This window comes from Geotrypetes seraphini, chromosome 6, assembly GCF_902459505.1.
Source record: "Geotrypetes seraphini chromosome 6, aGeoSer1.1, whole genome shotgun sequence".
NCBI classification, from domain to species: Eukaryota; Metazoa; Chordata; class Amphibia; order Gymnophiona; family Dermophiidae; genus Geotrypetes; species Geotrypetes seraphini.
In genome coordinates this window covers 210,710,059-210,727,556 of record NC_047089.1, presented here as the reverse complement: position 1 = coordinate 210,727,556, position 17,498 = coordinate 210,710,059, and the positions used below count along the sequence as shown (strand labels likewise).

Genomic DNA, 17,498 nt, shown 5'->3' with positions numbered 1-17,498 from the left:
TAACATTAAATCTTAGCTGCCAGACTGTAGACCAGTGTTCCCCAACCTTCTGAAGCCCAAGGGACACTTACATTAACAAAACAATTGTCTGGCATATCAACTTTCATGGAGCAGGCACTGCAGATATAACATAAGAACATAAGCAATGCCTCCGCTGGGTCAGACCTGAGGTCCATCGTGCCCAGCAGTCCGCTCACGCAGCGGCCCAAAAGGTCCTGGACTTGTGCAGTAATCCTCTATCTATACCCCTCTATCCCCTTTTCCAGCAGGAAATTGTCCAATCCTTTCTTAAACCCCAGTACCGTACTCTGCCCTATTACGTCCTCTGGAAGCGCATTCCAGGTTTCCACCACACGTTGGGTAAAGAAGAACCTCCTAGCATTTGTTTTGAATCTGTCCTTTCAGTTTTTCTGAATGTTATGTGCAATCTGTGTGCTGCACAAAATAGTGCCCTGCATGCTTTCCATTAATTTCCATACACTGGGAAGCAGAAATGTTTGTGGTTACATTGCTCAGGAAGGAAGCATTTCTCATTGCTGTGAATTGTTGTGAGCAGAGCTCATGTGTTGATCTGGACTTAAGCATTGGGCAGTGGTACTTTTCCAAGACATGCCTAATCATGTCTGAAGGCACACTGGTTGGGAAACACTGCTAGGTCCCTCCTCGTGTTTTCCATCCCTGTCATGGTGTCTATTCTGGGCAGATTTTGGATTCATCCATAAATGGGCAAAGCTTACCCAACAGTCCTTCCACAATGGCACTTATGAAAATGACTAACCTGTAGCACACCACTGGTAAAATAACCGTTTTCCTTGGAGTGAACTTTGTTACCTCCCATGTAACCAATTTTAATCCAGTCACTTCAGGGCCCATATCAAGGGCACTCAATATATTTATAAGTCACTGGGTCAAATGCCTTGCTGAAATCTAAGTACATCACACCTATTGCTCACTTCTATCCAACTCGACAGTCTCCAGTCAAAGAAATTAATAAGCAAGTTTGTCTGAGAAGTACATTTGGGAAAAACATACTGCCTTGGATCTTGTAACCCACTGGATTCCAGAAACGGCACCATCCTCTCTTTTAGCAGCATTTTAATTATTTCACTCACCAGTGAGGTTAACTGACTAACCTGTAATTTCCATTCCCCTCTTTGCTTCCAAACTATAGTGGGTAAGCTTCAAATGCCATATACTAACCTCGTGTCTATTTTACTTTAATATATTTAATGTGAGAGAATACAGTGTTCATAGCCATCTGTAAAATAAAGGCAGAACAGGGGACAGGTTCAGTTAGAGCTCATTTGCAGCAGGTGCTGCCTAGTAAGTGCTCATATTCATAGGACATTTTCTCCACTACAAAATATTAAGATGATAATGCTCATTAAGGGTCTCTTTTATTGAAGGGCATTAAGCCCTTAACGTACAGTTAGTGCATAAGAACAAGCTATCACAGAAACGTATTACAGTGTTTGGCACTATTTTGCCTGACTATGCACTAACCAATCTGTTACCCATTTTTAACAAATATTTTTCAGAGGGGGCCTCTCATGGATGGAGAGTGGGAGTTCCTGAATTATCCAGCTAGAGCATATAAGTATCTGCTAATGAATAATAATAGGGGATGGTAAATGTTCCTCTGTTAACTCTATAGGTGCAGTGTGTGCCACTGACATTAGCACACAACTTGCAATAAAATATATTTAACCCCCCACTCCCAATAAGTGCTGTATTAAATCAGGGCTTAGTACATGGGAAAGCCTCAAATTAGGCCCAGATTTTACTGCATTTTAGTAAAAGGATTCCTAAATTAGGAGAGAGAGAAGGAAATAATCTGTTTTATATCTTGATATACAACTGCAGTCATGGCATGTCCTTAGAGCGAAGCAGTTAATAGTACCTCACAGAGTCCCAGAAAGTAGGAGATATTATCCAGGTTATTCATAGTAAATAATGGCAGATAAAGACCTGAATGGTCCATCCAATCTGCCCATAAGTTATACTCATTAAAAAAATACATGATTAAATTAACTTGTCTCTTCTTTGATATTTCTGGGCCATAGACTGTAAAGTCTGGTATTGTCCTAGGTTCCAAATGTTGATGTTGACGTCCAAGCTCACTCCAGCCTATCCAACCATCCCGTTGCTTGCAGGACATCTACCGTAAAGTCTGGCCAGTAACATCCTCCTGTTCCATATTAGTGGAGTTCCCATTGATCCCCAGCCCATCCTACACCGACTGTGCAGGTCTGTCCTATACCAGCCTTAGTTCTTTACATCCTTCATTTTCTAATTAGAGATCCTCTATTTTTATCTCACGCTTTTTTGAATTCCATCACCGTTTTCCTCTCCACCACTTCCCTCGGGAGGGCATTCCAGGCATCTACTACCCTCTCTGTGAAGAAGAATTTCCTAACATTGCTCCTAAGTCTTCCTCCCTGTAATCTCAAATTATGCCCTCTAGTTTTATAATTTTTTCTTCTCTGGAAAAGATTTGGTTCTATATTAATGCCTTTCAAGTATTTAAACATCTGTGGCATATCTGCCCTGTCCCTTCTCTCTTCCAGAGTATACATATTTAGGTCTTCCAGTCTCTTCTCATACTTCTTTTGGTTCAAACCTCTTAACATTTTCATCGCCTTCTGGACTGTTAAAAAAAAATAGAACATCTGAAAATATCTAGAGCAAAGCTTTATAGTTGCTGTTCCACTTGGATTTGTCAAAAAATAGTCAAGATTAACAGACAAGTTGTAGGTGACATCTTTTTATTGGACCAACTTAATACATCTGTGACATCTTAGTTTGGACTGTGAACATATCTAAAAAGGTATATTCTAGCTTTCCCAATTCTGTGTACTCATAAGGACATAAGAATAGCATTACTGGGTCAGGCCAAAGGTCCATCAAGCCCAGTAGCCCGTTCTCACAGTGGCCAATCCAGGTCACTAGTATCTGGTCAAAATCCAAAGAGTAGCAACATTCTATGCTACTGATCCAGGGCAAGCAGTGGCTTGTCCCAAATCTTTCTCAATAACGGACTGTGGTCTTTTCCTCTAGGAAAATGTCCAAACCCTTCTTAAAACCAGCTATGCTATCCACTCTTACCACAACCTCTGGCAATGTGTTCAAGAGCTTAATTATTCTCTGAGTGAAAAAAATATTTCCTCCTATTGGTTTTAAAAGTATTTCCCTGTAACTTCATCGAGTATCCCCTAGTCTTTGTCATTTTTGACGGAGTGAAAAATCAATCCACTTGTACCCGCTCTACTCCACTCAGGATTTTGTAGACTTCAATTATATCTCCCCTCAGCCGGCTCTTTTCCAAGCTGAAGAACCCTAACCTTTTTAGTCTTTCCTCATACCAGAGGAATTCCATTTCACCAAGAAGTCTATGAAAAAACAGGAAAGATTTAGGGCCTCAGTGTGCCACATTAGAAGGACCTAGTGTTACAGTTGTGGTGTAGCAGCATGAATATGTAACCTGAAAGATGCAGGGGCAGTAGAATGCTAGGAAGTGCCCTAGGCAAATCTTCAGCTTGGCTCCCTCTCCCTGCCAATTAATTTGTAGGCCATCCCAATACCACCTCTCTTAGAAAAATCTGGGTAAAAGGGTATTTGATAATGGACCATCCTCCCTGCTAGTAGGAGGACCCTTGTTGTTTATTTGAGTCAGTACCTATTCTTTTGATTTCACTGCAGCTCCTCTTTGGTGCCTCCCTACCCCCTCATCACTGCCTCATTCTACCTAATGGCTTAACTGGCTCTGGTTGCATGACACTTAGCGAGAGACAGGTCTCACCAATTCAACGGTAGCCATGTTCACATTCTAATTGTGCCAAAATTAATAAAAGCGTTCCAATAAATGTAACAAAAACCCCAACCCTCCCTAAATCAGAAACAACATTAAATTGCACAAAACCCTGCTGCTTTACTATGCAACCTGGAGAATAATCAAGGCGGGTTAAGTTTAGAATTTATAACAAATACTGTATTTTCTCTTAAATGTCTTCTGCAAATGTACAACAAAAATCTCTATACATTTTATGCTAGGAAATACTACTTTTATTAAAACAAGAACAGAACAAAATCATGAATGATGTACGTAATGTGGTAGTGTTCAGTGGTCTACAGAGAGAAGAGGGTGTGTGTGTTGGGAGAGATGTACTTTGGATGCTGCATTGCCCACTCCCTGCTTCCATCAAAATCTAAAATTTTGAATGACATCAAACAGCAATAAAACAATAATGAACAAAGAGTAACAAAACACAGAATCCTACAAACTTGGCCCCTAATTCCTTCACAAAACGCCCATCAACAGAACAGATTAAAACAGTTTCAGGGGCTTAAATTAAAGTAGTGTATCTTTTTCTTTTCATTTTAAACAATTGCACAAGTAAAGAAATTGTTTTTTCAAGGAGTGATTTAAACAGTAATAATGTAAAAAGACCACTCCAGAAAGACAGACAAGAAATGGTTTTCCATCCCTCATAATCTATCATCCATTCCCATTAGACATTTCTGGAACTAAGTAAGATCCTGTGTTAGCAGGTGGCTGCAGCCTGACTTAAATACAAAGAAGATGCTTAACAGTCTTGCCAATGAGTGCCAAACAAGTTTTTTTTTGTTTTTTTTTTTTAAAAGACAAGAAATACATGTCACATATCTGTCCAGTCTTTTGCTCTGATCCCCTTATTCTGTGCAGCAGCTCCATAAACTAGTGTATGCCAAGGCCCCGTGTCATTCCCCCAGTCAGTCTTGCTTTTTACCACATTGTATCCACAGAAAAAGCATTCTGACTTTTCTTAGGGATATAAGAGCTACCTAAGTTGACACCATCTGGTAACCCTACACAATCAACACAGAGTCAGTTAAAAGTGACCATGCTATACTGTCTCATTAAATACATCATTTAGCATAAGTTGAACAATTTAATATAGTATTGATGTCCAAAATGTTTGGTCATCTATGGAGCAACTGTACTATCTTGAGGCCGCTGGGTAAATTATAATGTATTTATTTTATGGTTTTATTTTTCTCAAAGTGAAATTTTCAGAGATGGTATGTTTTGTCCATTCCTAATGTCTTCAAGCATGCCTTTGCATACTAGATAAGAAAAAGCGGCTCTTTGGCTACAAAAAATGAAAATGATACTCCTTAGTAATGTTGATCACTACCTAGCAAATACAGTGTTAGTTAAGAGGAAGATTATTCTCTGTGTTGCCCTCAAAACACACACATATAGAAAGCTTTGCTTGCCCACAAAATACCCTGTAATTAAGAAGTGCTTTTTACATTTATGACACTTGTTACTGTGAAAAAATGTTAAAACTAGGGTACAAATAATCAAGTACAGTATACTGAAAAAGCTGTTTTTTACACAACCATGGGGTGGGGCTGGAGAAAGGGAAAAGAGCAGAAAGTTGGAGTGAAGAGGAATTTGTAATTTAAGTACTTAATCAATGACACATAAGATTCTCTTCTGGTTATGAGGCCTACCATTTTCTCTCATTTTGTATCTATAGAAAATGGTTAGCACATAGGGTTCTAAGTGCCTTAATCACTGATGACCTCCAAACACTTGTAAGCCTCAATGTTTCCATACATATAACACTCCCAAGGTGATGTGTCTCTCTCTGAACTCAGCTGTAAGGATAACTTTTCCCAGGAAACCAAAAAAAAAAAAAAAAAAGCCAGACTACAAATAAAGTAGCTAGCATTTGTGCTGCAAGGAAAACATAAGAGGAATACCCTTACTTTTCAACTTCATCTTTACATATTTCATGACTTTTAGCACTATTGAGGCATTAAGGTACAACCATCCCCATCTTAAGGTTGAATTTCTTCTGGTCTAATCCTGAGAAGAACAGAAAAAGCTTACTAAATGTAACTGATCAACATGTTTCTTAAGACATAACATGTTCATATTACATTAATTACAGAAATAAGCAATATCTGTCACATCCTGTATATTTTCTTTTCTGTAACTGGAAAATCACGCTGGCCATGTTGACAAGGCATACTGATTTGTTAAAGGACTAGGTACTCTTATCTCTAAGGATCATCAAAGAGATGACCCAACTAGACCCTTTTAATATCTGCAATGAGGGGGAAAATTAATATTTACACTATCTGGTTGGGGTTGTTCTTAATTTTAGTGTTATATTAATTTGCACAGTTATATGTAAGCAACAGCTTTACAACTACAAAGATATAACTCAGGGTGGTCAACCAAGAGCAAACTTAGTTGGTGGACCAAGATGGTGGGCATCTAAATTTTTCTAGTTGGGGGATCTTGGTGAGAATTCTAAATTTAGGATAACAGATGTTACCATACTAAGGGCACAGAATTAGTCATACAAGAACATGGGGTTATGAAAGTATTCTTGAGTTTTATAGCACAATTTCTAGACCAACAGGTTGAATGGATAGTACCTAAAAAATTCCCCAATACATATACTATATCCACTGGATATTTGTAAAGAAAATGAAAACAGATTGTACAAGGGACATCAAAGCCAATTATCTGGTGGTAGAGCCTGCTACCAAAGTGGTTATTCATTATAGAAAACTCTCACTCTCTTTTCCAACCAAATACTCTCTTGTGCTTGGTATTTAATTGCCAAACAAATCTTCTCCTTTGTCCTTAAACAATTAAAAGATCAGATTTGGCTATTTGAAGCTATGTGAGGAAATGTACTTTGTAAAATAAAAGCACTAGTTAATTATTTCATCACAGCTTGGAAGAAAAGCTTCTAAAGGTTTCCCTTATGTCTTCCAAAAAATATGTTGGATTTTTAAAAAATATATGCATTATGCAAATAATCAGGATTTCTTTCCTTTACTGTGGTAAAAAAACCAAACCCTTATCTTTTCATCATGATCCAAATTTCCAATTTATTGCACACCACTATGGGAGAGTTAAATTAACTCAAACTAATCAGTCTAAAATAATTTCTCTTTGATTTTTGTTTTATGTGGGAGACAATCTCCAGGGAAGAAGAAAATTTAATGTTATTTTATGAAGTATATCATATGACATATTGTTACAGAACAGCCTTATCAATTATGCCATAACATGAAAAAGAAAATCATTTGTTAAACCAGATAACCAACAATGGCTCAACTGACTTCCAAAGTAGAAAGAAATATATACAGAGAGGTAAACATTTTTTACACTGTTCTTAAATAATTTCAAACTCCTCCCCCCCCCCAAAAAAAAAAAAAAAAAGACAGAAAGGGGAGATGAGATTTTGTTTTTCTTTGTCTAATACCTTACATCCATCTTCCCAAAACTGACAGGTACAACACAATATGAGAAATTGTTTTCTGGTGATCTCCAACTAGCCTTTCAAATTATAAATATGAATAAATAAGAGATTTCCTTTTGTTACCCACACGATTAGTTGGTTATAAGTATTCAGTTTCTTTGACTCTTCTGGTAAAATGAAACTTGCTCTCTGCTCAGTTTACTGGTTTATCTAGTTTAATATGCCAAGTTATTGCATAGTAAAAGTGGAAATTTGTGTTCTTTCCTGCCAAACAAACCGTCTTCTGAAAGTCTCTATCTTTTGCTCAGGAAAACACACAGAACTCACTTCACATAGTGTTTTTCTTTGTGCAGTAATGAAGTGTGTGTGTGTGTGTAATGAAACACACTCAAGCAACTTTTAACCAGCAAATTGAGAAGGGCATGGCAGCTCCATGTAAAAAACATTATTCAGTCATTTTTGCAAAGTAACCTCATCAACAGGGTGCTTTACAAAATTAGTTTTTATGCTTCCCCTCCCTTTTTCATTGAAGGTTGAGAATTTCCTGGTTTTTTTTTTTTTCTTTTCTTTCCAGCCATACCTGCTGGTGATGCACATTCAAAGACAACACAGGACACAAACCAACAAAGTGGATGCCATGGATTGTTGCTGCTGTTGCCTGTAAAGGCGAAGCAGTCTCTTCCCCTAGTCGAATGGAAAGGCTCATTGGGTAAAGGGAATAGACCCAGTCAACCTACTTCAACTTGCCTTCAGGTTCAGTAAATTTGCCGATATTTCATTCTTTTGCATCTTCTCCAGGATCTTTAGGCTCTGATTTACATTTGATCTTGTTCCAACAGTCCGGCTCTATGGGTTGCTTGGGGTCATGTTCAGAGCAGCAGAGACGACCTTCCAATGCTGATGGAGTCAGAGCACCTGCTTCGTGATCCTTACAGAATGAATTTGGACAAAACTCACAGAGTGCAGTAGCATTGCTGCCACACACATCACATTGATGCCAGGGGCAGTCCCACTTCCCTAATCCAGAAGGTGGTGGTGAGGAAAGAGAAATAAAAAGATGTATTAGTGCTTATCTGGCATACAAAAACCTGGAATTCACAAAATATGCTAAGAACAGCGGCATTGTAACTTCTCTCTAAGCAGTTGGCGGCAAAGGGTATTGCTTACAATATCAAAGTAAACATGGGCACTGGGGCATACAAGGCCTTGGACTGATCCACAAAAAGCACTGTCAATATGGGGAAGAGGGAATAAAATGTAAGAACAGAAACACAGAATAAGGCTCATAAGAGGATTTAATATTTGCCAAGATCTCAGGAACGCTGAAAAGTCTTCACTGTATCATTTCCAGCTTTCTTTTTCAAACCTTTTATTTTTTAACTGTTTCCATTTTCCACACCAGGAGTCCCTTACTCACTGCATCTCTTGTGCTCAACCTGTATCAGCTGTGGATACTAGTATGCATACTTGTGTATGATCTCAAAGGATTGTGTACATAGAAAGATTAAGTTCTTACCTTGGTAATCTTCTTTCTGGTAGACAGACCCCCCCATTCCTGAACCTGTGGGCAGTCAATCCCTTTTGGTGAGAATTCTTGTAGGGAGCTTCATTAGCATTATTTTGCTCCGCTTCCCAGTTTTGTTTTGATTTCCAGGGTAATTGAAATCACCCATTATTATCGTGTTGCCCAGCTTGTTAGCTTCTGTAGTTTCTGCTAACATTTCTACATCTATCTGTTCATTCTGGCCAGGTGGTAAACAGGCCTAAACTAAATGGATAGCTTATCCAGACAGCAGGTGACTTCTTCTGAGACTATTACGAACATACACGGCATCCCACAAGGCTCTATTCTATCCCCATCACTTTTTAACATCTTTCTGGCCCCTCTTCTAACTCTAGGGCAGTCCACTGGTTTTACAATGTACGTATAAGCGGATGACATCCAATTAATCCATCCTATCGACCTATCGCTGATTGCTCAATTTCTTATGGTGTAAACCGCCTAGAACTCTTGGTAATGGCAGTATAAAAGAATACATTTATTATTATTATTAATAACCCTGAAAAAGTAATTAACATAAATCAGAAATTAGAAAAAATAAATCATGGTTAAACACTAACATGGTGTCAAAATCTAAGTTGATGATCTTTCCTATTAAAGAAGGCTTAACACTACAGATCCCCCTCAAATTGGATTCCTCTCCAATTCAAATTGTACCAACTTTAAAACTGTTTGGAGTTACCCTTGACAGCAAGTTCAGCTACCATGCTCATATCAGTACTGTGGTACAGAAATGTTTCCATCGACTAAGAATGATCCATTCTCTTTCTAAATTACTCGAACCCTAATTCTTAAATACCTTGATTCACTCACTGGTGATCTCTTGCATTGATTACTGCAATGTTCTTTATAAAGGCATAACAAAAAAAGAAATAAGGTGGCTTCAGATTGTGCAGAACACATCGCTTAAAATTATTTTCAATGCTAAAAAAAAAGATCATGTCATCCCCTATTAACAAAAGCCCACTGGTTACCAGTAGAACACAGAATCACTTACAAAATCTTACTACTAATATTTAAAACTCGCTTAATTAACCAGCCAGAATTCATCAACAAGCTTCTCATTCCTTACGCCCCACTCAAAACTCTTTGCTCAGTTACAAATAATCTCCTCACTATCCCATCTCTAAACATATTAATACGATGCGATCTAATATCTTCTCCATTACCGCATCCTCCCTCTGGAACTACATACCGTATTACTTACGAGAAGGATCAACTCTAAATTCATTCAAATCAAAACTAAAAACATTCCTGTTTACCAACACATTTGGACTATAACTGTCCTTATAAGGACAAAATGAATCCCATCTACTATGGTATTTCCCTACCTCATATTAGTCCCTTTTCTGTTTTCTTTCCTTTCATTATTATAGTTTTATCCCTCTTTCCCTTTTGTCAGCATTTGTCTGGTTTCAACTGCTCCTGATTGGTGAGACCCGACTTTAGTACAGGAAGAGGCGGTCGGAGCATACCGCGAGTGATTGCCTTCATTCGCCGGCACTCCAGCTGCCCTCCTCCTGCCTCCCCAGATGAAAAACCCGTATTTGCGGTTTTTTGATATTCCCGCATATATTGGGGGAGTACTGTACATAGCAGTGTTCCCGCTAAGCTGCGTTGGCCTGCGCTCACGCACAAAATATTACATCGCAGCGCAAAGTTTCTCTTCACAGCGCACACACGCGTCGGTAAGGTAAGGGGACGCACTGGGGGGATTGCACTTCCCCACAATTGCCATGCTTCGGTTCCTCTTCTTCCTTCCTTCCTCCCCCCCCCCCCCCCGCGGGACCCTGCGGCACCATCAACTCTTACTCCCTCTAATGTCGGCCCTGCAGCTCCAGACTTCCTCGCACCTTCTCCCCTCCCCCTTTGGATCGCTATTATTTTAAATGTTATAGCCGCGGAGCTGTATCCATCAGTGGAGATGTCTAACCTCGGCCTGCCCCGGAACTCTTACTGCAGCAGCCGCCCGTCTAGGCAGGAACAGGAAGTCACTGTTGCAGTAAGAGTTCCGGGGCAGGCCGAGGTTAGACATCTCCACTGATGGATACAGCTCCGCGGCTATAACATTTAAAATAATAGCGATCCAAAGGGGGAGGGGAGAAGGTGCGAGGAAGTCTGGAGCTGCAGGGCCGACATTAGAGGGAGTAAGAGTTGATGGTGCCGCAGGGTCCCGCGGGGGGGGGGGGGAGGAAGGAAGGAAGAAGAGGAACCGAAGCATGGCAATTGTGGGGAAGTGCAGAGCTGCAGGGAAGAGTGTTGCGGTACCCAGCTGGAGGGAGAAGGAAGATGAGGGAGGGAATTAAAGGAGATGCCAGGGCTTGGAGCGTAGGAGGAAGGTATGCCAGTCTAAGGGAAAAGGAAGGGGGAGATGTGAGAGCATGGAGGGGGAGCGAAAGATGGAAGAAAAGGAAAGGAGAGAGATGCCAGAGAATCAGGGAAGGGGAGATACCAGACTATGAGGAGAGGTGTGGGAGAGGGAAGGCGAGGAGAGAGATGCCAGACCAATGGGGTGAAAGGAGAGATGGAAGGGGGAGGCATACAGTTTCTGGAAGGGGCATAGAAGGAGAGAAGATGCCATATAGGGGAAGAGAGACGGCAGACAGTGAATGGAAGGAAGAGAGTTACAAGAAGATGAGGAAAGGAGAAACCACAGAAGACAAAGGTAGAAAAAAATTTCTATTTATTTATTGCTTTAGGAGACATGTGTCACTGTTTCTGTGAAGCATTGTATGCAGAGTCCAGCTTCTTGCTGGTTCAATTTAACCTTTGTCTATGTATTTTTATTTTATCCCCCCTTTTACAAAACTGTGAAGCGTTTTTAGCACCAGCCTTGGTGGTAGCAGCTCTGATGCTCAGAATTTTATGAGCATCAGAGCTGTTACCTCCGTAGCTAAAATCCACACTACAGTTTTGTAAAAGAGGGAGGGGTTAGTTTGTGATTACATATTCCTTACTAGGCGAAGGTGTTTTCTGTGTTCTGTGTGTTCGAAAGACATGGTTTTCTGTTAGGATTGACGGTGTAGGATTGATCTGTGCTGGTCTGGCTTGTTTAGTTTTACAATGGGTGTATTGATGTACTGCTCACTGCAATATGTAAGATGCTGCCTTTTCCTAGGTACTCATGTGTGACGTGTGGTTTGTTACTAAAAATCATGTTTTTCTTACAGATGGGGGGGGGGTGCCAAAAAATGATGGGCCCCGGATGTTACATATGCTAGGTACGCCACTGTATGTAAAGATACCAGAAAGCTGGCGTAGCAAAAACTTCTAAGTTTTGAGTATTTAACCCTCCCACAATCTCACGGGCACTCGTTTCAAGTTTATTGAGATTTTGATTTAAACGCAATATCAAATATTTTCAATGCGTATAACAAAAATAAATTTGGGGAAATAAATAAAACCATTTGAACCAGTGTTCCCGCTAAGCTGCGCTGGCGTGCGCTGGCGCACAAAATATTACATCGCAGCGCACACGTTTCTCGTCACAGCGCACGATCGGAAGAGGCGTACGGCAGATGGCAGGGCGGCGAGAGGAGAATCGGGCGAGTTGGCTCATAACTTGCTGGCGCCCGATATTTTTGGCTCACGGTGAAAAAAGTTTGCTCACAACACCCGCCCGCTTAGAGGGAACACTGGTACATAGATGCCTGTGCTTTCTTTATAAAGTTGGCTTAAAATATGCAGCTTTAGGTATGCCTATGTGGGCATCATGTTACAAAATTCTGTATAAGACAGAGATGCAGAACTGGTACTAAGGTCACTTCTGGATTATGGCGCAAATAACAAATCTGTTTTACAATTACAACTAAACCAAGACGTGAACAGAAACACTGACAAAAGCCATGCTTGCATGAAAACTATTAGTGCAGACCTGCACTAATGTTCATTATACATAGGGCTTCTGATTTTACATAGGGCTTCCAAGGCTGGTGTCATGATTGTTGCTGTTGTCTGGGTCTTGCTCCTTCTGGGTAAGTAGAACTGACATTTCAGCCATCATGCTGTGGCTTTCTTCAGGGTATGCATCCAAGGTATGATATGACTCTACCTGCCAAGACACGACAAGACCTGGACAACGGCATCAATCATGTTTTCATATCCCAATAGAAAAATAAGAGATGTGCTTATTGGATAAACCCCAGGAAAAAAACCACACCATTTCTCCTTTATCATCTGCCTTTGATCCCTGCTCTGATTTTGTGCTTTTTTTTCACTCATCACTCCTGAGATATATATGTATTTGTTTCAGTCTAGAAAAGTACCTTTGCCATAAAACCCACACATAAATACCAATTTTTGAACCTTCAAAGTATCCCAAATTAGATGGAAATAACCTAAATTTACAAACACCTAAAAGTAGAATCCTTAATTAGGCTTAAAGTTTAGGGCCCCCTAGAGAAAGGTGGTCATGGGAGATCTATAGCATCTGGTCTTACCATAGGGTGGCTGAGTCAAGTTAAGGCATAGCAGGTGGTATGCTTTTGGGCAGTCCTTCTTGTCACACATGACCAGCTCCCCTCCGTCTCCACACCGAAAGCAGAAGTCCTCATGCATCTGTTTCTGTTCAGTCTTTACCTTTCGTTTCTTCTGCCTCAGTCGAGCATTCTTTGCCTTCTCCTCAGCAGCTGTCGCACATGCCGTCTATTAGCAGAAGATCGACAGAAAGCCTCATTAAGACTAAATATGCTGAATCAATTTTCCCTTTACCATAAGCAAGGTCTTCTAGAAGTACAGCTAGAAAGTTAGTCAGGTTTTGGAGGATAGGGAATGCTATTCTTTTTATTGTGTACTTGCCCCCATTTACCTACCCACCCCTTCCTTCTGTAGTTCAATCATTGCTGTGACAAATTTTTGGTTAGACACACAGACTGTGGCTCCCTTTGGACCCTAGTGAACATTCAGTTCTGAGCTTGACCAACAACATTATGCTGGCATTTGATGGCTGATCTCTGTGCTCTCCAGTAGAGAATGACACGGTGGCGGTTTATCCGCGGCCACTGCGTTTAGCTGCGGGTAACCCGCCGAAACAGGGAACGAAAACTAGCAGTCGCTGCGGGGACGGGGACAAGGTCTTGTCCCCGCAGTGAGGCATGAAGGATCGTGCCCATACCCGCCTGCCCAATCGATCCTAGTGATTAGCCAGCTCTCTCCCTTCTCCTCACCTTAGTTTGTAGGTTTTCTTTTTCGGCGACCCGCACGCTATCAAAGAGCCGCGCACCCACTGCTGCTCAGTTTTGATCTTCTGCTCTGACGCAACCGGAAACAGGAAGTTGCAGCAGAACAGAAGATTGAACACTGAGCAGCCGCGCGTGCGCGGCTCTTTGGGAAAGCGTGCAGGTCGCCGAAAAAGAAAGCCTGCAAACTAAGGTGAGGAGAAGGGAGAGAGCTGGCTAAACACTAGGATCGATTGGGCAGGCGGGTGGGGGCTGCGGGGACCGTGCAATCGCCCGTGTTCCCGGCTCAAACTGGAAGGAGGGAGTGAAAGGTAAAAGGATTCTGGGCCAAGGGGATGAAGACGGAAAGAAAAACCCACAGCAGGAAAGAAAGGGAAGGACAGGCAGGTGAGCCAGATGCTAGAAGCAGGGGGGGGGAGGAAGAAAGAGGAAAAAAGCTAGATGGGGTTGAAAAGAAGAGACACACTGGTATGGAAGAAGAAGATAGGGGAAATCTGGACACAGGAAGGTAACAGAAAGAGGGGAAATTATGTGCATGGGGCATAGGGACAGAGACATAAAGGGGACATGCCATGGGGATGGTATATGGACACAGGGGGGGGGCAATGGCAGATACATAGGGGAGATATTAGAAATGGGGAAAATAGGAGCACAGAAGCGAGATGGTTTGTGGGGATGGGACAGGGACCGAGCTCACAGACTCCAGTGGCTTGCACAAATTACATTGTAACGTGCCATGAAAATAAGAGGGAGGAAGGTAGATAGATAGGCCACGCGAGAGGAGCTGAAGGGTGGTAGAAAGGAACAGATGGTAAAGGAGGGAGGGAAGGGTGGTGGTGGAAAGGAATAGAACAGACATTGAAGGAGGGTGGAGAGGAACAGACCCTGAAGGGAAATGTGGAAGACAGAGTGGGAAGAAGACAGATGCCAGACTATGGGGGAGCGGAGGGAAGAAGATGGGTGCTAGACCAATTGGGGGGGGTGAAGGGAGAGGTATAGTAACAGCAAATGGAAGACGCAGAGAGAAGACACACAGTGGATGGAAGGAATTGAATGAGAAGATGTGGAAAGCAGAAACCAGACAACAAAGGTAGAAAAAAAATTCTATTTATTTATTTTTTGCTTTAGGATAAAGTAGTATATTAGTTGTGTTGATAAAAATTTATAAACAAAGCCCTGCCAGCTGAACATCTCTTTCTCTAGTTCAGCAGCAGAAACTTTGATTTATAAGAAAGGAATAAGCTAAATATTACAGTACTAAGGCTTATATGGATGCAGCGGGGGCGGTGACGGTGACGGGGCAGTGCAGAGGATGGTGGGCCGGGGACGGGGCGGTGACGGGGACAGATTTTTTCCCTGTGTCATTCTCTACTCTCCAGGTCTGTGATAAGAATACTGCAGCACTCCCAACCACTGTCATTCTGACAAACAGTTGTACATCTGAGAATTGAACCTAGTACATTGCTGCTCAGCTATCAGGCTAACCCAGAAAGATTGCCAATTTGATATAGAATAGAAGAGTATTAGGCCTTGCCTTATTTTAGTTCAGGGAACAGTAATCCATGGGCTCAGAATGCTAAAATTTATATCTACAGTTCTCATATTAATAAATTATCTGTTTCTATGTGTTCTTCCCTATTGGATCGTGTGCTTGGTCTCTCCTCTTACTTTTCTAATGATATTTTACGTCTTTTTGCGTCTTTGTGCATCTTTTTAAGGGAATGGTGAATCAAGTGCTATTTTATTAAGAAGATTCTTACTACTGACCTTGGGCCGGACTCCCAAAAATCCGCTGCAGTTTTCAGCTCCACAGTGGCACTCGGTCCTCCCATTCCCCAAGCAATCCAGATTGTAATTAAATGTTAACTCTGTCCCTTTAAAAAGAAAACATTTTTTTCACTTTAGACCTCTAGAACACAAATGCAGTTCAGATGACAGTAGGCCAGTCCTCAGAACACACCTAGTTAGTTAGGTTTTCAGGATATCCACAATGAATATGTTGAGATAAATTTGCATATAATGGGGACAGTGCATATATAATCTATCTCATGCATATTCATTGAGGGCATCCTGAAAACCTGACTGACTAGATGTGTCTCAAGGACTGGGCTGAAACCCCTGTAAACTTGGCCAAGACACGCTACTAATACAATAAAACATACATCATGGAAATTATTTTATAGTTCTTACTAGGAAAATAAAACATGATTTCCTTTGTTAAACACTAAAACATTATTCTTTAGGGCTGAACATTTAACGCAGTAATAACATGATTAACACAATAATTACCATTAAAATTTTTTAATAGGATTAATGCGGGCCTTGATGCTTGAAGCTCCTTCATCACAGATAAAAAATACTGTGGTGGGAGCAATTAAAAAAAAAAAAAAAAACTAGCGATGCTCAACACAATAGCATACAAATTACAGTATATGCAATCGGCGGCCTGGAAGCTTTCTTTCTGCAACGTCCTACCTCTGTGGGGACAGGAAGCTGAAGCAGAGAGAGAAAGCTTCTGGGGATGCTGTACGTGGCGTTTTTTTTTTAACTTATGCTGCCAGAAGTCTGCAGGCAAGCAGGACTCAAACAAGAAAAGAAAAAGGTAGGGAATGTTCATGAAACCCAATATTTTTTTTCTCAAGATTAGGGCTGGCAATTGTGCAAAGCTTATTGAAGGGAAAGCAAGGCTAACTGTCTGTTTCTTTCCTGACCATTTGTTTCACGTCATGGTTATTACTAAAAATATATATATTTTTAATATAGGGGTGTGTGTAAAAAAATGATCGGCCCCGGGTGTCATATACCCTAGGTACACCACTGGAGTCCATTAATGTAAAAACCAAAAAAGCCCCGGCTCAGCTGCAAAGGACTTTTTTTCGTTTTATTTTATATGAGCTCAGCTGCTTAGGTTGTGTTGTATGCATGGGCAACACATAGACAACAGCTGTCAATCTTGTTGTATGGTAAAAGGTGAGCACATTGAGGGGGAGGGGCTTCGGTCCAACTGGGAGGGAAGAGGAGAAGGACATCCCACCTGCAGGCTCCTTCCCCCCCCCAAGCTGCCCTGCTTAATCCCCCTATCGTTCCTGGAAGGAGGAGGTGGAAGGGAGAGATACTGGATGGGAGGGTATTTGGGAAGTGGAAGGCAGAGATGGTGGACCTGGAGGAGGTGGGGTGGGAGGAAAGGAGGAGGAGGAAATGAGAGATGCTGGATGGGTCAACATTTGGGAAGAAAAAGGGAGAGATGGTGGATTTGGAAGTAGTGGAAGGTAGGAAAGGAAAGGAGGAGGGAGGAGGAAGAAAGGAGAGATGCTGGATTGGAAGGCAACTGGGAAGAGAAAGGAAAAGATGGTGGACCCAGGGGTGGTGTGGAGGAAGAGCGCAATACTGGATGGAAGAGCTTTGGTGGGTGGGGAAATTGGAAAGGGGCCAGGAGGAGAGGAATTTGGGGGGTCCCTCCCCTTAATTTCTGTCCTGGACCTAACATCAGCC

The 17,498-nt window shown here is 41.4% G+C and overlaps 1 protein-coding gene across 6 annotated transcripts in view; it reads right to left on the bottom strand.

Annotated features, from left to right (window-relative positions):
* Positions 1-4,576: 4,576 nt before the first annotated feature.
* The window catches only part of NSD3 (nuclear receptor binding SET domain protein 3), a 247,944-nt gene continuing 235,022 nt past the window's right edge, over positions 4,577-17,498 (bottom strand). For all 6 annotated transcript variants that reach the window (XM_033948594.1, XM_033948593.1, XM_033948592.1 and 3 more), the window contains 3 exons: positions 15,774-15,880; positions 13,269-13,473; positions 4,577-8,285 (listed from right to left, as the gene is read on the bottom strand). In XM_033948594.1, coding sequence (XP_033804485.1) covers positions 8,044-8,285; positions 13,269-13,473; positions 15,774-15,880 — 554 coding nt within the window. In that variant the 3' untranslated portion in view covers positions 4,577-8,043. The remainder of the gene's footprint in view (positions 8,286-13,268; positions 13,474-15,773; positions 15,881-17,498) is intronic.